General features: G+C 47.7%; 1 protein-coding gene and 1 long non-coding RNA gene across 4 annotated transcripts in view; one reads left to right on the top strand and one right to left on the bottom strand.

Moving 5' to 3' along the window:
* The window catches only part of CCDC69 (coiled-coil domain containing 69), a 37,314-nt gene extending 32,898 nt beyond the window's left edge, over window positions 1–4,416 (bottom strand). Inside the window, exon 1 of one of the 3 annotated variants that reach the window (XM_082726228.1) lies at window positions 4,183–4,416. In XM_082726228.1, coding sequence (XP_082582354.1) covers window positions 4,183–4,230 — 48 coding nt within the window. In that variant the 5' untranslated portion in view covers window positions 4,231–4,416. The remainder of the gene's footprint in view (window positions 1–4,182) is intronic. The other 2 variants (XM_082726230.1, XM_082726229.1) reach the window with 2 other exon arrangements.
* Window positions 4,417–14,534: 10,118 nt separating this feature from the next.
* On the top strand, window positions 14,535–20,412 carry LOC309862391. Its single transcript, XR_014310497.1, has 3 exons — window positions 14,535–14,839; window positions 14,952–15,125; window positions 20,373–20,412. It is a non-coding gene; the product is annotated as an uncharacterized lncRNA (long non-coding RNA).
* The last annotated feature ends 372 nt before the right edge of the window (window positions 20,413–20,784 follow it).

Raw genomic sequence — 20,784 nt, 5'->3', positions numbered from 1 at the left:
AGGCAGAAGCAGGCTCCCCGAGGAGCAAGGAGCCCCATGTTGGACTCAATCCCAAGACCCAGGATCATGACCTGAGCCGAAGGCAGACACTTAACTCACTGAGCACCCAGGCTCCCCAGAATTAGATTTCTTAAGTCGAATCCTAAATATTTACTAGTCCGGGGCTCGCATCCCCTCTTCTAGTCTTGCCAAAATGTCACCTGACTTCTGCTTGAACTCCTCTGGAGATGGGAATCTTGCTACCTTTCTTCCTCATGAGAAGTAGAATTTGGCTTCCTTTAGCTTCACCGGACACAATTCTGCCTTCTGGAACAACAGAGAGCAAGGCTGCTCCCCACGTCCCCTTGGCAACCCTTCAGAGGTTCGAAGGCAACAGCCAGGCTCCAGGCTTCATGTCCCCAACCCCAAGGACATTATTATCCCCCTGTCTCCCACATCCCTGTTTGCTTTTGCTGGGCACGATTCAGGCAGCGATGTCCGTGAAGTATGATTACGTCTCCCTCTGGCCTCACCCACATGACCTCTTATCAAGGGCATGCCGCTTCCCAGTCAGTGTACCAGGGGCTCTGCTGCGTGCCTTCTTTCAACTAATCTTTAGAGCAACCCTATGACCCAGGAGCTAATCTCACACCTCTCTCACAGATGAGGAAACTGAAGCATGGAGGAGCCAAGTCCTGTCCACAGCCACTTAATGGAGTGCGACTGAGCTAAGACTGAAGCAGCACCTAACACCCAGCCTGCTGTGCACAGGGAGAAAATGAACGCAGGACCCCGGCTCTAGAGCCTACCCCTTCAGTGTCCACGGTTTGTTTCGGAATTCTGTGTGCCCCTGCGGGCCTCTTCCAGGTCATTCTCTTCTGCATCCCTACCTCGCTCACTGGCCTGCTACCCAGAAGTGCTCCTGAAAGGCTCCTGAAAGACCGACCCACTGAGAACCCGTTGCCTGAGGCCCAGCTGTGGAGCTGTGGGAGCTGTGCTGAGCGGGTTTTCGGACTCTCTGCTCTGGGCTGTGGTGCTGCGGCCAGAGCCAAGTCCTGGGAGCTGCGGAGTTCCGACAGTACACCAGGTACACACACAGGGGGTTGACCATGAGGTACTAGGTGACCCTCCCCGCCCGGCTGAGGGAGTCCTGTAAGCTACTGGGGATGGAAGGCCCCTCTGGACTCCCATGTCATTCCTTTAACCAAGTCCACAGCAAATTTCTTTCTTGGCCCCTCCCTCCCTCAAGTCTTCCTGGGGACATGACCACATCACTCAGGGTCTCAGTCAAGACGGGTTTAGGAAGGACCTGACAGTGCCAATGACTCCTCAGCGCCCACCTGCCAGGGATTCCCACTTAAGCACTCATCAGGGTTTCAACTCATCCCAGTAAGGCCCTGACTTAGCCTCAGGCTGGGTCTCTTGGCTAAGCCCACCAGGCGCAGGAGAACTACAGGACTCAGCAAACCCTCTAATCCTTGAATTTGGAAGGACTGAGAGGTCCTAGTGGTCAGTCCCCAGCTGGGGTATCCCCACTGAGCACGCTGGGTTCCTTCCTTGCTGCCGGCCACCTCTACTTTCCTCTGGCTCAGCCCCGGCTCAGGCTCTTCTCTCTGCCTCAATCAGAACTCCTCCCAAACCTTCAACGCTCAGTCAAGGCATCCCCACACCTCTTCTTCCCCCATCCAAGGAGTCTTCCTGTATCTCCCGAGGCTGGGTGAGATACCACTGTTGCACGCCAGCCTGGCCCCTAGCCTGGCTGGTTGGCTCTCACTTGCTCACTCAAATAGTTGGGCAGCACCTAAAGGAGGCGATGAGCACCAGAGGGAGGTACAGAAGACCAGGCTCAGTTGAACAGCTTTGTCATCAATGGACCCTACAAAGCTGGACGCATCACTCCTGCCTGAGGCTCTGAGACTTCACCTGTGGTGTGGCAAAGAGCCGGCAGCTCAGCCGAACTTCCGGGGCTTTTGTAAGGCCCGTGGGATCTGAAAGCTCTCTGCAGAGTCCACTCAGCGTGAGTCATGGTTGCCATGACCTAACCCTTCTGCAGTGTGAGCTCATTTTTGTACATCCCATCCTTGGGGCCCTGTATCCCCGAGAGGACTGACAGCTGGTGGGGATGGCCTTGTGAGCTCAGGCCTTGTGGGGTTTGGATGAGAAACTGGGCAGGGGCACAGTCTGGAGGGATGGAAACAGGCGTGAACTTCAAATGACCTGACTTATAGGTCCTGCCCCACAGGGGCAGGGGCCTGGCATTGCTGGGGCCGGAAAGATATGCCAGACTGCCCTGAGGCAATGGACTGAAAGCTTTAATGCCAAAAGGCTTTGGAATCAATAAGAAGCCACCAGAAGCACAGAGTAGGGATACAGATGAAGAGCAATGGACTAGGGAGCTGGACACCTGGGTTCCACTCTAAGTTACTCTGTGACTTTATTCAAGACCCTTCCCTTCTCCAGGCCTTATCCTCTGATCTGTGCATCAGCACAGGTGGTACCCCGGGGCCCTTTTCCAAGGGGATAGTCTGTGGGGGCTTTACTTGCCCTTCACAGCTTGGGGGGGGTGGTTTGTCCAGTTCAGGCTGTGCCAAGGACAGACAGGGACAGCTGGTAAGGCTCTTGGAAGGGCAAGGAGGCAGGGGAACCCATGCTCACTATGGAAGTGCCAGGCCTGGAATGGAGCCCCTCTTCCAGTCTCCTTCCGACCCCGCCTAGATGGAATTCACTCTTGGCCCACTTTGCAGACAGAGATGTTGGCACAGATATAGAGAACACAGAGTCTCAGACCCTTGGGAATCATCCTGCTCATCTCCCTCCCTCTCCATGTAGAGGGAGAAACTGAGGCCCTAAGAGTGGTAAAGGCTTGCTCAAGGTCATTAACATGTTTATGGTAGAGCCAGGACTGATGTCCACCCATCGCTGGCTCAAAGCAGGCTCAGCTTTCTCTGCCCACCATCCCTATGAGCCAGCCCTCTGCTTCCACGGCTGCAGGCAAGCCTCAGTTTCCCTGTTGGAGTAAGGGAAGACCAGCAGGAGGGTTTCCCCATCAGAGCTTCGTGAAGTTTTTAGGAATAAAGGAGGAGCCAGAGGCATTGTACTTGGGGTGAAAACTCTTCTCTCTGAACTAGCACAGGGCAGGGAAAGCTTGCATTGGCCCCAGTAAAGCAGGAGAGAGAGAGAGAGAGAGAGAGAGAGAGAGATTCAAGTTTTATGAAAAATAACTACTTTTGGTTGCAGTGTGGGGCCTCTCTGGGTCTCCGAAGGGACTGCTCATCAAGTTTATGGGACCACCGACTCCCACCTGGCTGAAAAGCAAGGAGTAGTAGGCAGAAGGGTTAGAACTTGAGGGTCCTCCCTTGCCCCTCTGCGCCTCGGGCGTCCCCCCGAGGAAGTTGTCCTCTGGCTCCAGGCTCCGACCTTCTGTGCTGGTCAGAAACCAAGGGGCACCTGGTCCTACTGTCAGAAACCCGAGTAGAGTCTCCCCGGCCCTAACCTAGCTCCGAGGCCCCTCGGGGGAGGGACAGGAAGGAAAGGAAGGGCAGCAGCAGGCGGTAGATCTCCTCCCTCTTTGGCCCCTCCCAGTACTCCCAGGACAGCCCACACGCACCGGCTCTGGGGCCTGAAGAGGTTTGAGACCAGTGCTTCTCAAAGTTTAAAGCCTGTTGTAATCACGTGGACATCTCGTTAAAAGGCAGGTTCTAGGTTAGCAGGTCCCGGGCAGAGCCTGAGATTCTGCATTTCAAATAGGTCCCGGGTGGTGCCGCTGCTGTAAATCCGTGGACCACTCTGCGAGTAGCGGCCGCGGAGACTCTGTGCCTCAGAACGATGGGAAAAGCGGAGGGCCCAGAGAGGTCAAGTCACTTGTCCGTGGCCACACAGCTAGCAGCCCCAGACGGAAGGAAAAGGGCACCTGCCATACAGCCAAACATTTCCCCACTGGGGCAGCCGGAATTAGCTGCGCTTCCCGGGCCCAGGGGCCGTGTTGGTAAACTCGGCTGCCCCGCGTGGCTCAGCCCCGCACAGGCGCTAAGAGCGCCGCCCGGCGGAGCTTTCCCCGCCTCCCTCCACGCCGGCCTCTCGCCGTCCTCCGCCCGGCACCCCGGGAAGACCGGAGGGGGCCGGCGGCGCCGAGAGTCCCTGCGGCGGAGCGGTTCCGCACCCTCCTCCCCTCCCGAGGCAAACTTCGCCGCCGGCGCCCATTACCTTTTTGGGGGCTTTGCAGCAGCTCAGCGTGCTGTGTCCGCAGCCCATCCTCCTCCGGGGACTCTCGGGCACCGCTTCCTAACTCCGGCGGGGCCCCCCCGGGGGACCCAGCCGTCCCGGCCCCGCTGAACGCTGCGCGCCCGCGGGCCGGGGCTGCCGGCGAGACCCTGAAACTGAACCTGGAAGCGCAGACTTGAGCCGGAGCTGGGGCGGCCGCGCGCCGTAAATACCCGAAGAGCAGGGCCTTCGCGAAGCCCGCGGGGTTCGCGGTGCTGCCTCCCAAGGCAGGTGACCAGCATCTCTGTAAATGATAACGACCTTGGGCCAGGGCAGGAGTTCCCTAGGAGCAACGGATGCTTTTCCGGGCCCTCGCCAGAGAAGAGACCTGGAAAAAATTTAAGACAATTACTTAGAGAAAACACAACAGCTACCATGTCTTGAGCTGCCGGCTACATTGTACATATTACTTTATTTTTTTCCATCTCCTTGCAACAAAGATATTATTCCTTACATATTACAGGTTAGGAATATGAGGCTCAGAGACGTGATTTGCCTAAACTCACATAACTGGTGAGTACTAGAACTCAAATATATTCCAAATAAAACTGGAATTTGTTGAACCTAAGCTTTGAACCACTTCCCTACAAATACATTATGATACTTAGTTTAATCGTAATGCCTCCTCACTTCTGAGTCAATAGTTCTTTCCAGCTCACAAGCATCTGTAACACTCTGCCTCAGATAAATGTTACCCATTACAACTCATTGGGAAGCAGACAGGCAGATGCAGTGGGAATAAAGGACAGAACATGCCACTGCCTGGGGAAGAGAACTTTCATTTACCCCCACTTTGTCACTACCTGAGGTTTCTGACAGTGGCAATGCCACAAAACCACACCTAACATTGAAAATCAGTGTGCATGTGTCTCCATGTGTCTATTAGCAAATGATACCAGGCCAGAGACACTTGGGAAGGTGTGCAAACGTGAAAGGGACTTACAGTCATGAATGAGGAAAGAGTCTGACACTACAAAAGAACTCCCCCCCCCCCTCAGATTATAAAACCAAGTGTAGTGGATTCTAAGGAAGGAAACTAAGGACCTAGCTGATATGAAGTTCTTGGAAGGAAGAATAATATAGGACAGTGGTTTACAAAGTGTGGTCCCCAAATCAGCAGGATCTGGACTGCCAGACAGTTTTGTTAGAAATACAAATTATCAGACTCCACCCAGACCTACAGATCCTAGACTCTGGGGATGGGGCTCAGGAATCTACAGTTTCACAAGCCAGGCAGGTGATTCTGAGCCCTGCTAAAGTCCGAGAACCACTGCCATAGGACGTGTTAAACAGGTAATGAGAAAAGAGTGTCTCCTTAAATTTACAATGTTTATTAAAACCGTGCTCAGGAATTAAACCAACAAAGAGAAAAAAACCCAAACAACCTAAATATATATATATGAGCTTGGTTAAATAAATTAAGATATATCTATAAAAACAGAAAGTTATGTAACCAGTAGAAATACTGATGAGGATGAATTTTTTCAGTTTAAAGAAATAACATGGATCAGTTGTTAAGCATCTGCCTTCAGCTCAGGTCATGATCCCAGGGTCCTGGGATTGAGCCCTGCATCTGGCTCCCTGCCCAGGGGAAGCCTGTTTCTCCCTCTCCCACTCCCCCTGCTTATGTTCCCTCTTTTGTTGTCTCTCTGTCAAATAAATAAATAAAATCTTGTTTTAAAAAAAGATAAATAACAAATCCAATCCTATTTTAAAAAAAGTATTAATAGTGATTACCCCTGTACAGGTGAGGTTTCAGATATTAAAAAATGAGTATATACTTATGACTATTGTACAACAATCACAATTGTGAAAAGAAAGTTTTTTTTTTAAATATGTTTCTAAATCCATTCATGAGACTGAAACTAGTTTTTCACCATCAAGTGAATACATGAGTTAATATATGAAAACCTGAAGAAAGAGACAATGACTGTGAATTAACTAGATAGAAAAGAAAAAAAAAAAGCCAAAATGGCCAAAAATGTGTTGGAAGATCATAACTAGGAATTGCCCTGTTTGATCCTCAACCCATTGCTTCCCCTTTTGGAGAGTTTCCCATATGAACACTGAAGACTTGCAGTTTCCAAAACTGATCTGAAATGTTTAATGCCAACAATTGAAATCAATGGCTTGGGCTGGCAGGTGGGACCTGGGAAGGCAAATGCTCCTCCTGGAGCTTCTGTTCTCAAGAGCTCTTGCCTCCAGCTTCTTTGAGCTTCCTGGGAGACCAGACTCAGATTTACCACTTCCATACAACAGGCTTTTTGGTGATATTCTTCAAAGCTCCTGCCTCAGAAAAAAATCTAGAGTTTTTTTGATTTGTTAACTTGTGTTTGAATAAGTGGCTAATGAGCTTTATTGATGTACCAGTCAGGTTAGGTTAGGTTTTGCGGAGGTAATGAAACACATAAAAGTGCAGTGACTTACCGTGAGTGAAGCTAAGTGTTGCTCGCACCGCAGGCCCAGCATGGGAAGGCAGGGGGCTCTGCGGCACACAGACATTCTGCACCAACCTCTGATGCAGGCATCTCAACACCAGGCCTTCAAGTTTTGCCAAGGCATGAGAAGAGCGTATACAGGGAATGAAGCATAGGGTCTTAAATGGGTCAACTCAGAAGTGACACCTGTTAAGTCTTCTCACATTTTATCGGCCAGAGCAAGTCACATGGTCATGCTCAACTTCAGGGGGATGGAACGGACAGTGTGTACGCAGAAGGAGAGGAAAACCAGAAATACTGGTGAACAGCAGAAATGTCTCCCATAGTGAACCATCAACAAGCAGGTACGATGTACCCATTTCTTGGGCAAATAGGGTGACCAATTCACCCTGGTTTGCTCAGTATTTCTCCACTTTTAGTTCTGAAAGTCCCATGTCTCCTTAGTCCTAAAACCGCTGGGATGACTGGTCACCCTTCAGGCACGGCATGGTCAAAGTACAAGGAAAGGAGACTCAGTTCTTGTCCTTGAATTAGCGATAATCTGCTATTGTTTTCTAATGTTAGGCCTAAACATAGAAAAAGAGAGGGAACAATACAAAACAGGATATAAAGCTAATGTTCAGTTGTGGAAAGTATTAGTATTAAAAGAAGATAAGAGACCGTGGTGGATAGGGTTAGGGAAGGAGGACTTCCCGGAGGAATACCAATGCCAAACGATGATCATGCTGAAAGGAATCCTACCATCCCATGTTGGTTTCTGTTGCCTGCAACTAAGACAATTTTTTTTTTTTTCAGAGTAACAGTATTAATTGTTTTTGCATCACACCCAGTGCTCCATGCAATACGTGCCCTCTCCAATACCCACCACCTGGTTCCCCCAACCTTCCACCCCTGGCCCCTTCAAAAGACAAATTTCTTTAATAATTTCCCTTCTAGGGGCGCCTGGGTGGTTCAGTGGGTTAAAGACTCTGCCTTCGGCTCAGGTCATGATCCCAAGGTCCTGGGATCTCTCTGTTCCGCAATGAGCCGGCTTCCTCCTCTCTCTCTCTGCCTGCCTCTCTGCCTACTTGTGATCTCTGTCTGTCAAGTAAAGAAATAAAATCTTTTTTTAAAAAAGTATCTAAAAAAATAATAATTTCCCTTCTAGGTGTTTGTGCAGGCCATGTTTTTGTCCTTCCAGCAATGGAGAGATCACTACCCATCTTCCCATTTCTAGGGGAAGAGGAGAAGCAGGGGGAAGCAATTATAAGAGGGAGGAAGAACACGAGTCCAGGCAGGGTAGAGATGGAGGTTGGCGAATTGGGAAATGAAGAATTAGAGTTGGTGGCTAAGTTGCATATAGGGGGACAGAAGTGGGGGACGGGGTGGGCTCTTTTGGGAAAAATTGGATAGAACACTATGGGGATTATCCTAAACTTCTTTCATAGGAGAAGTACAATATACCCATATATAAAAAGTTTTGTCTAGAATTTCAGGCAATTCAGGGGCCCCCGAAGCCCCTGCATTATGACTGCATATGCAACCTCAGTTGAGAACCTTTGAACTCAGTGATGCTAAGCGTCTTTCCAGCCCTGAAAGCTTTTCCTGTTCAGGTTCTTCTAACTGAACTCAGCTGTTCCCCCAGCGTGTTGTCTGCCCACAGTGACTTTCCATGTCACCTTTATCTGTGCATTATAGTTCCACTAAGCACCACAAAGCAGCTCAAATGCCCTCTCCTCCTGAAAGCCTGTGGCACCTGTTCGGCAGCTCTCTTGGCACACATGTGGTTTTCTTCTGAGTTATACTTGTTTGTGGGCTCTGTGTGTCCTCCCTCCTAGACTAAGGGTTATGCAGCTCTGTCTCCTCCCTCCTTACCCGATTGTGGCAGAGACTTCCAGTCACCTTACTCAACTTCCATTCTTCCCTCTTCCTTAGTTATAAAATCATCCTATTCTCCAGGGCAGCAATGTGTGGGCTAAGGGACTACTTACCCAGCCTCCCTTGTATCTAGGGTCTAGGGGTGACTGGTGATATGTAAAAGGAAATTACTGGTTGGGGCATCCAGGAATTTTTTTTTTTTTTTTTTTTTTTTTTTTTTTTTTAAGTGAGAGAGAGAAGAGAGACAGAAGGAGAGGTAGGGAGAGAATCCCAAGCAGGCTCCATGCGCAGCACAGAGCCGAACACAGGGGGGATTGCATGATCCTAAGATCACGACCAGAGGCAGAATCAAGAACTAGAGGCTCAACTCACTGAGCCACCCAGGCACCCCTCCAGGAACATTTCTAATAAGGAAATGACTCATCTGGGAAGAAGGAAAGGACCCCACCTCCTCTTCCTGCCTGGAATACAGACATGATGGCTGACTTCCAGCAGCCATCTTAGTACCCTGAGCAAAAAGATAAAAGGAGCCCAGATCTCTGATGAATTTATCCAGCCCCCATACCAGCCTTGATCAATTACTAATTTTTTCACACAATAGATTAAAAAATAAATTTGTTTAAGCCACTGCCATTTAGATTCTGTCACTAGCAGCAGAATGCAATTTCTAACCAATTCATAGGTCACTAATTAAGGTTTATTATATTGAACTTAATTGGAATATTTTCCTTTTAGAGACCCCAAAGGCAGTGAGGAAGTGAGGTAGGAAGTGAGGCTCTGCTGAGAAAAGTTTGTCAGGTCTTTGATGGAAATGTTTTGATAGCTTCCTCTTGGAAGTATATATAATCAAAAAAGATAAGAGAAAACCTAAAATTTTTGAGTCTTCAGGCTTTTTGTCGTTTTTAAGTCAGGTCTACCCTAAGTTGGGACTTGAACTCATGACTCTAAGATCATGAGTAGCATGTTCTACTGACCGAACCAAACAGGCACCCGAGTCTTTAGGCTTCTACTGGAGTATTTCTCAAGGAATGGGCAGGCTCATGTGCTTTGGAATCCTCTCGAGTTCTCATTCTTTTCCTATCTACAAGGAACTGGAGAACAGAGTCAAAGAATTTTCATACTAAAGTTTGAGCCTTATGTCTCCAGTGGTTGTGGTGGGTCATCATCTCACCAGAGAGTCGAGTTGCTACATTAATTATATTAAATTGTGTTCAACTGACTTAATGGGGAGGTTTTGGAAGGGAGAATGGAGCCTGAGTAATGTTAATTAGTGAGAAGCCACCTCTGCCCATTTTCCCAGGAGTCCCGCGGCTTGGGATTTGTGGCTTCCATAGTAGAGCAGGCAGTAAGATTCACTCTACCATTTTCTTTACCAAGAGTTGATTCATGTCAGTAATCTGGTTAGTGCTTTCTCTGTTGGATAACGTTCAGAAGGAAGTTCTCAAGGATCTTATATGTAACACAGAGTAGGAGAAGCATAACATCACGCAGGGATTTTTCTCTAAGGAAAACTGCCCAGCATGGTAAGTGGGCTCTAGGGTCTGGAAACTACAAGTAATGCACATTTCTTCACATCAGTGGTTCTTAAATGTGGTTCAGTGATCAGCGGCATCCCCATCTTTTGGGAAACTGTTAGAAATTTTTGCCCTTCCCACCCTCCCAGACCAGCCGAATCAGAAACGCTGGGTGTGGGGCCCAGGCATCTGCATTGCACAAATCCTCTGGCTCATTCAGATGTGTGCTTATGTTTGAGTAGTTCTGACCTTTATGTCCTCTTCATGTCTGATGGTGATTTTTTTTTAAATGGGTATAGAGATAAGGTAGAGAGAGTGAGGTCCAGGGCTCAGTGAGTCTATGCGTCAGCTCCCTTTTCCATGGTTGAGACATCCTTGGCCGGGTTGATGTCTAGGTCACCCCTTTCTGTAACCTCCATGTGAAACACAGGGGACTGTGCTGTGGCTTCTGAGCCAGGCCCTGAGTCATCTCACCTCTAGAACTAAGAGTGAGTCCTTCTGCTGAAAGTCCTCTGATGAACAGTTTGTTGATTTCAATGTACTTGAATGAGTAGGACTGCAACACTGGCTGGGGCTTTCCGGATCAGAGATGGATATTCACTTCTCTGGCTGCATCCAAGTCTGAAACGGACCTGCCCCCTCATCCCCCTTATCAGAGGATGGCTTTTCCCTTCTGCATGCTCCCCATGCCATTCCGTGTCAAACATATTTACTGTATGCCCTTGTTGGGTGGGATCCCACCTTCTCAGGGCCCACCTCATTCTTCAGTTTGAAAAATGAACACTTGTCCACCTATGTCAACTGCTATGGATTCACAATGTAAGCCACCCTTTCCCAACAGGTAACGGCTCCATGCCCCGCCCTCCAGTCCTCCTAGCCCTGACACCACCCTCCTTTTTCCATTCCAGTGAGACTGTCTTACCTGCAGGAAAGTAACTGGAGTGAGAGTCAGAAGATGGTGAGGATGGACACTTGGCTTTCCAAGTCCAAAACTAGAACACGTGATTTGATGAATGAATTTGTGACATTTATATTTTTTATTGACCTATCCAAACAGTTTACGGGGATGAGGAAGTCAAATACGGGTAAACGGGAATGGCTCAGAAGAACTGTGAGAAAGGATGTAGGTCCGAGGGTCAGAACCAGGTCAAGATCCTGCAGTCCTGGGATTAAGCCCCCATGTCCCCTCTCCACTCAGCGGGGAGTCTCCTTCTCCCTCTGCCCCTCATCCCACTTGTGCTCTCTCTCTCTCTCAAATAAATCAATAAAATCTTTAAAAAAAAGAAGAAGAAGAAGAAGAAGAAGAAGAAGAAGAAGAAGCTTACCTTACCTCTGCTCCATGTAGACAAGTAATGTAACAAGGGGTACAGAGAATGCCCTGAAGCAGAAGGAGACACGAATTCCATCTGGGAGAGAGCAGCTCAGGGCAGGCTCCACCAAGGATGTGATGTTTGAGGGGGGCTGGGCAGATTAAGTAAGGGTTCTTCCTGTCAAGAAAATAATGAATGTAACTAAACTTATTGTGGTGATAATTTTTCAATAGATACATGTATAAAATTAAAATTAAAAAAAAAAAAAAAGAAAGAAAATAAGGAAGGTCTTTCAGGCCCAGTGCCATGTGGGCTTTCAGGGAGGGCTCAGTGGCTCAGTGTGGCTGGAGGTCTGGTGAAGGCAGGGAGCGAGGGAGGTGCAGATAGACAGGCAGGAGAGGCCTTGAAGGTCCAGCTTTGACTTTGTCCTGTGGGCAGTGGGAGAGACACGATCAGACTGGTGTTGCAAATGGTCACTGGGGGCTCTGGTGGAGGGTGGACAGAGAGCTCGGGAGAGAACTGGTGCAGGTCCAAAAGGCACTTCAGACCAGAAGGATGGCAGCCCCCAGGTCCAGCTCAGCCCTGCCCTCACTGAGCTCCCTGCCTGCTATAATATGGTAACTACGGCGGGCCCACTGCAGAGTAGGGGTGCCTCCAGTAGGCGGTAGGCGGTGAGTGGAGAGCAGTTTCCTCCCCTCTTAGCAGCCAGCAGCGTTGTGGTTACCAGGGCCTTGGGTTACAACACATGTTTGTTTTCTAAAAAACGTTGCAATACCTTTTAAATCAGGGCCCTGGACAGGATCCAAGGACAGTAGCAAGGACCAGCCCCTTGGCACTTCTTAAAGAAGCAGCTGCAGAGGGTGCCAGCCTCAGGAACCTGGATTTCTGGAAGAGCCTGAGTTCAGGCAGGATTGGAAGCTGGGGCAAGGCTGGAAGCAGATGGTATCTCCAGCTCACCCCATTTCCTCTCTTCCTTCCTCAAGGCACTTTTGCATCCAGAGGACTTAAGGTGATCTGTCTCCCAAGCTGTCTTGAAAAACCAGAGGCAGCAGGTGGAGACATCCAGGAATCTAAAGCCCATCTCCTTGGGAGGAGAGACCTTCCAGTTGGTCCAAGATTCAGGAGTCTGGTTTGAGAGGGAGTGAGCCCCCCATGGAAGGAGGTATGTAAACAGAAGTGAACATTGGTAGAGCATTTTGGAGAAAGCATGCAAAGACCTGCTGGGGTAGGGGTCCTGCAACAAGGGATACTCACATCCATTTTTATTGCCACAAGAAGAGATCTTTGCTGTGGTCCCTTTTCAGAGACAGAAGTTACTTCTGAACTGGGTAAAGACTGAGATTCTAGACACTTCCATCTGGTGCACTGTTGGTGGGTATGTAAAATGGTGCAGTCACTATGGAAAACAGTGTGGAAGTTCCTTTAAAAATTAAAAATATGATAATATGTTCCAGTAATCCCACTTCAGGATATATATCCAAAAGAATTGAAATCAGGATCTCAAAGAGATGTCTGCACACCCATGTTTATTGCAACATTATTCACAATAGCTAAGATATGGAAACAACTCAAATGTCCACTGACAGATAGACTACAAGGGGAATATCAGCCTTGAAAAAGCAGGGCATTCTGCCACTTGTGATAACATGGATGGACCTGAAGGACATCATGTGAAGTGAAATATACCAGGCAGATACCACACGAGTCTACTTATATGTGGTGTCTCAAATAGACAAACTCATAGAAGCAGAGAGTAGTGAGGAGGTGGTTCTCAAGATCTGTGGCACAACATTGTGCCTAGAGTTAAGAATCCTCAGGAAGCGCTTAAACGTTTGTTAATAGGGTGGCTCTTATGTTAAGTGTTCTCACCACAAAAACAAAAAGAAAAATAAATGAGCACTAGGAAACTTTGGGAAGTGATGGAAATGTTTCTCCCCTTGATTGTGGTGATGGTTTCAAGGGTGGATGCATATGCCCAAACTCATGGAATTGCATACATTAATTATGTGCAGTTCTTTCTACATGAATTATACCTCAAGAAAGTTTTTATTTATTTTTAAAAAGATTTTATTTATTTATTTATTTAAGAGAGAGAGAGCACAAACAGCAGGCAGAGGGAGAAGCTGGCTCCCCAATGAGCAAGAAGCCCAATGCAGGATTCGATCCCAAGACCCTGGGATCATGACCTGAACTGAAGGCAGATGCTTCACTGACTGAGCCACCCAGGCGTACCACAAAGTTTTTTTTTTTTTTTAAAGACTTTCATTCTGATCCTTGGCTTGCTACTGATTTGCATTTTGACCCTGGATAACTCACATGCACTCACTTCTCTGTCCTCACATCCTTGCCCCATGTTTGACCCAGTGCCTGGCACGGAGTGAACTCAAGCAAAGATTTGTTGAACAAATGATGAATGGATTAATTGACCGGATTGGGTCCAAAGTTGAATCCGGATCCATGGGCTTCAGAGGTTACGCGAACCTCTTGAAATTTCATTCACAATTGTGTATGTATGAATGATCCCATTTTTTTCTTGGATAGGGTCAATCACTTTAATCACCATTACCATCATTTATTGATGATTTATTATGATGTGCTAAGTCTACATCTTATCGCATTTAATCATCAGGAACCACCCACTGTACTAAAGTGAAAACCCAGGTTTGAAGAGTGTTCAGGACTTGCTTAGGGTCAAATGCTGGGTGAGACTGACGTCAACCAGACTTCCGATCCTGAGCTCTAAACCACTGTGAAGAATTACTGCAGCTTCTCAAAGAGATCTATGACCCCCGAAGGTGAAGGGAAAACATTCTAGGACCCCAGAGCTTTATTTCTTTGTGGGACTGTGGGGAACGTGGGACAGAGGGCGGAGGTGGAGGAGAGAGCCAACCAGCCGGAGCAGGACCGTGCCCACGCCCCCGCAAGGCTGCTATTTAGAGCAGTCCCAGAGCCCCCAGAAAGGAGGATAAGGGGGCAGGCAGGGGAGGGCGGTTGTAAAAGGAGCCCGAGGAGGGGGAGGGGGCTATCTCCTCCCCCGCCCCCGCTGCCTCCAGCTCACTCTGTCGCCTGATGTCTAAATAAGGCTTACAGGCACATTCTAGGCAGCTAAAAATAAACTCCTGCTCCCCCTCCTGCCCTTGGGCTCTGGCGACCTCCCCAGCCCCGTCAGGGTTCCCCTGGGCAGGACCAGCTCTCCGGAGCACGCCCTCAGCTGCAGAAGCCTGCTTCGCTGGGGACCCCAGGGCTCTGATGGGCGTTCTTCCTACTGCAGGAGACACCTGCGCTGGATGTCAGGATTCCTGAGTCCTACTCTCGGCTCCGCCCGTACAAACCTGGACAAGCCCCTCTTTTCTCTGAACTCAGTCTCCACACAGATAAAATGCGGGCATTGGAATAATGATGTAAAGCTCTGGCAGTTTTGAATGAAGTCAGGATCCCACTCTCTGGGGTCAAACCAGTTGGTCCACGGAGGTTCTTTAGGGTACATCCGTCTTGCAGACTTATTTTTAGCTCACGCGGCCTTCTGTAGCAATCTGAGTTAGCAACCCACACTGAACGATTTGAAGAATTCACATAAAATTCTGTATTTCCAGCTTCTCTTGAAAAATCAGATCTGTCCACCCCGGGCCCGCGGAGTGCCTGCTCAGAGAAGCTCGAATTGGGCAACTGCCTCCCCCTGCCGGTGGGATGAATGTACTACAGGGAGGTGCCGACAGCCTCACCTAGCCCTGCAGGCAAGAGGATGAGAGGAGCCCAGAGCGATTGCGGTGAGTACTTAGAGCGCAGGCTCATTCCGTTTGGCATCCCAGGGGCCTGAGACACTGGCATTGCTCTGTCCAGTACATGCTTGTTGAATAAATGATCCAGACAGTTAATGGAATGCTTTGGAACCTGTAAAGGACGCTTGCAGAGGTTGTGACGATGGTGCTGGCTAGCGGACATCTGGTCCCCTACCCCAGAGTCCGGGTCCCAGGTCCTAAAGATGTGGGAAGCAAAGGCAGAATGTAGATAAAATTAAATGTCCTTATAACCTGCCGCCCATGGACAAACACTTGAGGCAGGAAGGGTATAACCTTCCTCCAGGAAGCTCCCAACTGTCTTAATGTTAATTCCTTGCTAGAGGGAGAAACAACCTTGGTTTGACTATAACAAGGTCTCAGGTTTCCTGAGGCTTCTTTCAGCATATGAAAATCCTTTTGGAACTTCCCTTATATTTACATCCCCCAACCCTGAAGTATATAATTAATTGCTCCACACAATCCTGGGGCAGCAGCAGCTTTTTCTGTCTCCAGATCCTGTCCCTGTACTTTGATAAAACCACCTTTTGCACCAAAGATGTCTCAAAAATTCTTTCTTGATCTTTGGCTCTGGACCCTACCAACCTCACCCCTATTCTAAAACTACATCCCCAAGAAGGGGCAAAATTCTTAGACTCCCCCCCTCAATCCCCAACCCTGTTGGGAGTTACCAGATAATTAAGGTTCTTTTAAAGGCATTGCATGGACCTCCTGAGAAGTCAGTGGGATTGTTCTTGGTTGGGAAATTACTGACAGAAACGGCCAGGATCTGTTAAACTCAATCCTTCAGAGTTACTTTGGAGACACGCAGGGGAGCAGAGAAAGAAGCAGGAGGGAGGAAGGGTAGGAAGTGTAGAACAGAGATTTTCAAAGAACAGGCTTCTGATCAGCCTGCTTGTATTCCCCTCACTCACTGGAGCTGGATGATGCCTCTGGACCGACTCTCAGACATCACAAAATCCATCTCACCTCAGCATGCAGTAGCGCGATGGGCAGAGATGATAACCTAGGAATGCCAGGACAAAGCCTTCCTGCTCTATCTCAGTAAATCAGGAGGAGTCACCTGATGCTTTCCTCTGAAGGAAATAGTGATTCTATATCTTATCTCTGTCGATCAATGGTGGAGAAAAGTCAATCAGTCTGGACCCTTGCTACTCTCATTGTGGTCCTCCAACAAGTGGCATTGACTTCAAGGAGACTTTGTTAGAAATGCACATTCTTGGACTGCACTGCAGACCTGAGGAATCATAGTCTGCTTTTTAACGAGATCCCAGATGTTCTGCATGCATTTCACAGTTAGATAAAAGCGGCTTTAGACCAGTGGTTCTCAATGTTGGCTTCACCTTGGAATCCCTTGGGGGACTTTTCTTTTTCTTTTTCTTTTTCTTTTTCTTTTTTTTAAGATTTTATCTATTTAGTTGAGAGAGAGAATGAGAGGAGAGAGCCTGAGAGGGGAGAAGGTCAGAGGGAGAAGCAGACGCCCTGCCAAGCAGGGAGCCTGATGGGGGACTAGATCCTGGGACTCCAGGATCATGACCTGAGCCTAAGGCAGTTGCTTAAACAACTGAGCCACCCAGGCGCCCTCCTTGGGGGACTTTTAAAAATGCCAATGTCTGGGTGCCTGGGTGGCTCAGTCTGCTAGGCACCCAACTCGATTTCAGCTCAGGTCATGATCTTAGGTTCGTGAGACTGAGCCCCACATCGGGCTTCACCCTCAGTGGAGAGTCTGCTTGAGATGTTCTCTCTCCTTCTGCCCCTCCTCCTCTAAAATAAATAAATAAATAAATAAATAAATATTTTTAATAAGGGCTGATATCTGGGTCCCACTTTTGCATGCAGCCTGGGCATGGGCTCTCAGGTGATTTGTTTAAAGCTCCTCAGGTGATTTCCATGTGTGCCAGTATTGGTACCACAGCTCTACGCAAAGGCTCGAAGGTGATAAAAATCTTTGGGAATCGGAGCCATGCAAATTTGTACAGGGGCCTCCCACCCTGGGCCCTCAGATTCAGGCTGGTGGAAGGGCAGTTAGGCCTGGCTGGTGCTCAGAGACACCTTCCGCAGGGCAGCCCTGCCAGCCAGACGGAGCCAACCCCTCCCCCAGGGCATTGTCAGGCCACCCAAGGCTCAGGTTTCCAGCAAGTGGGGTGGGAAGAATGTGGTGCTCCTCTGAGCTTTGGCAATCCCGCCCAGGGGTATTGCCCTGACCCGGGAGACTAGAAGGCATTGCCTAAAGACAGAAATATCATTTACCATTTAGAGAAAAATTTTTGGCTTCAATGCAAAACTGTTTATTGACTAGAGCGTCCCCTTACAATACGCACTTGTGATTTTACGGGGCGGGCTCTGAGCCTTTCATTGCATGAGTTGTAGATAACTCATGACCCTGGAAAATCATCTTTGTTTGTGGACATGTAAATGCATGTCCTGTGGAGGTTAAATTCACTTCCCTCCTCTACCACGAAGGAGGCAGCTTTACCTCCAGTTGCACATTTATCTCAATATTCCTGATCTACAAATGTGTTTGTGTTTTAGACTTTCCTTTGCACTGGTTGTAACATCTGTATTCCTTACTGAGGAAGTTAAATAAAAACTCTCATGTAGGCTCATTTTCTATCTGTATGAGAGCTATGATTTTATCTTCTTTTTGACCATAATCCTTTACTAATGAGCCTAGCCATGATTTGAAACCGATGTCCAGGGGTGCCTGGGTGGCTCAGTGGGTTAAGCCTCTGCCTTCAGCTCAGGTCATGGTCTCAGGGTCCTGGGATCGAGCCCCACATCAGGCTGTCTGCTCAGCGGGGAGCCTGCTTCCCCCCTCTCTCCATCTACCTCTCTGCCTACTTGTGATCTCTCTGTGTCAAATAAATAAATAAAATCTTTAAAAAAAGAAAAACAAAAACGGATGTCCAGACTACACGTGGGTTGAAACCACACAGAGACCAGGCTTTAATAGAAATGAGAGATCCAAGTATGCCCACGGGGGCTGTGAAGACCTCTGAGCTCGGATGCCATGGAAAGGGGCAAGGACAGCTCAGCTTCAGCGGACTGTTGCCTGTGGGAAGGCAGGCTGGTGTGTCTAGATTCTCTGATTGTTTCAGAAAAAGTGGGAAATCCACAATTTAATGAGGAATCCCTTGTTTTTATTATATACTGGCAACTAGGCAAATTTCTAAGAAATACCATGCAAACAAATCACGAGTTTGAGGCTGGAGTTACCGGTCTGGTGACTTCTGATCTGACTCAGTGCCCACTTCATGGGAATTTAAAGTGATAAGCACTCATCATCACACTCGGGGCACTCACGCTACCAGCCTGTGTGCACCTGCTGGGTCCCCGGCAACACTGACTCACCACACAGGGGCACAGCTGGTAGGTCATCCTGGGCCCTGTTATTGGAGGGCTCAGACCCAGTTACTCTTCTAGGAAGCTCATGACCATGAACGTTAGAGTGATAACAACTTCTAGTTTTCCAGCCCATCACTTCTAGGATGTGATTTCTTCCAGGACAATTGGCTTGTTTTAATAATTGCTACTTTTATGTACGTGGGCACCTCTTGTGGGCCGGGTGATTCACATCAGCGGATGTCACTCTTGGCTACATATTTGAATTGTCTTGGAATTAAAAAATGCACTGAGGCCAGAGATTTAGAGATATAATTGATCTGGAGTGTAGGCCTGGGGATGGGGATTTTTAAAAGCTGTCTTGATGATGGTATGTAGCCCTGGCTGGGAACCACCACCTGATGGTCTTGACCATGTTTACTCTTCCCGTTGACTCTTACCCAAATGTTTTTCACTTCTCACAAGGATCACCAAAAGTCTGTCTCCTCAGAGCATTCCCACCAGACTCAACCTTGCCACACTTTGTATTTTTCGTCTTCCAGTATAATTACTCTTATTTTGTATCTTGTTTATGTCCTTCCCTACAGCCTGCTTTTCTGGAATGAACTTTGTTGGGGATAGGGCTTTGATTATAAGGGTGGGGGCAGGAGCTTTATATAGTTCAAATCTTTTTATAGTTTCAATCTGTAAGTATTTGTTGAATGAGTGAATAGTTTAGCACCGACACGTAGTTGTTTATTATTATTAATTATTCTTTTAATCTTTGTTTTACAAATGAGGAAAGCGAGGCCAGAGAGGATAAGACCCCTTCCTACGCTCTTGCTGGAAACGGCCAGGGTCTGCCTGACATGGAACAAGTGCTCTGAACAAGACACCGTCCTTGTGGTTTCACCTTCTATCTTGGTTTTAGATTTGGTTTTCAGTCACTGTGTCTGTGGACTTCAGCAGCTCCTCCAAAGCCCTTCAGATGGGAGATCAAATACTCTCATCCACAAGGAATGTGCCAGCTCACAGAGAGATCCTCCAAGATGGCTGAAAGCATTAGCCTTTGATGTCCATGATCAATAAGGGCTTGTGTGAAAGAGTGTGTCTGATGCTGAGAGACTGGAGTATTCAGGAGTGAGGAGGAAGTGGGTCATGGGGTTGAAGGGCCTTGACAGGTACAAAGATGGAGAAGGAATGATGCTGGAATGGAACCAGTGCAGCCCCCTTCCTAGTTCTTAATGAGGCTCTAGGGCAGACCATCGTAAGCTTCCAGTTCCCCCATCTATCACCAACACAAGTGCCAAGGAATATAGGCACATGGGCACCTCTCATACCACTGTGGGATTAGCTTCAGGACAAATGAGTTTTAATTTTTCTTGTGGTGTGGGACATTGGGAAAATCCTCTACCTGAAGGGGCTTGAAAATGCACCTACATATAATGAAAAGGCTGTTCTAGATGAGAGAATGAAGAGCTTATCAGAATGGGAAGGTGTGTAATTTAAAAAGCATATTAATTTTAGCCATTCTGACAGGTGTGAGGTGGTATCTTATTGTAGTTCTGATTTGCATTTCCCTGATGTTGAGCATCTTTTCATGTGTCTGTTGGGCCATCTATATGTCTTCTTTGGAAAAATGTCTATTCGTGTCTTCTTCCCATTTTTAATTGGATTATTTGTATTGGGAGTGTTGAGTTGGGTAAGTTCTTTAGGTATTTTAGATACTAACCCTTTATTGGATATCTTTTTTGCAAATATATTCTCCCATTCTGTAGGTAGCTTTTTAGTTTTGTTGACAGTTTCAACAAAAACTATCCTTCACTGACCAGAAGCTTTTTATTTGGATGTAGTCTCAATGATTTATTTTTGCTTGTGTTTCCTTTGCCTCAGTAGACTTATCTAGGAAGAAGTTGCTATGGCTGGTGTCAAAGAGGTTGGTGCCTGTGTTCTCCTCTAAGATTTTGTGGTTTCCTGTCTCACATTTAGGCTTTTCATCCATTTATAACTTATCTTTGAGTATGGTGTAAGAACATGGTCCAGTTTCATTCCTCTGCATGTTGCCAATACCATCTGTTGAAGAGACTGTCTTTTCCCATTGGATATTCTTTTCTGTTTTGCTGAAGATGAATTGACCATATAGTTGTGGGTTTATTTCTGGGTTTTTTATTCTGTTCCATTGATCTGTGTGTCTGTTTTTGTGCCAGTATCATACTGTTTTGATTACCACAGCTTCAAAATATATGTTGAAGTCTGGAATTGTGATGCCTCCACATTTGCTTTTCTTTTTCAAGATTGCATTAGCTGT

This window comes from Mustela nivalis, assembly GCF_964662115.1.
Source record: "Mustela nivalis genome assembly, chromosome: 3".
Taxonomy (NCBI): domain Eukaryota; kingdom Metazoa; phylum Chordata; class Mammalia; order Carnivora; family Mustelidae; genus Mustela; species Mustela nivalis.
The sequence above is the reverse complement of the archived record's forward strand: the minus strand, read 5'-3'. Positions and strand labels throughout refer to the sequence as shown.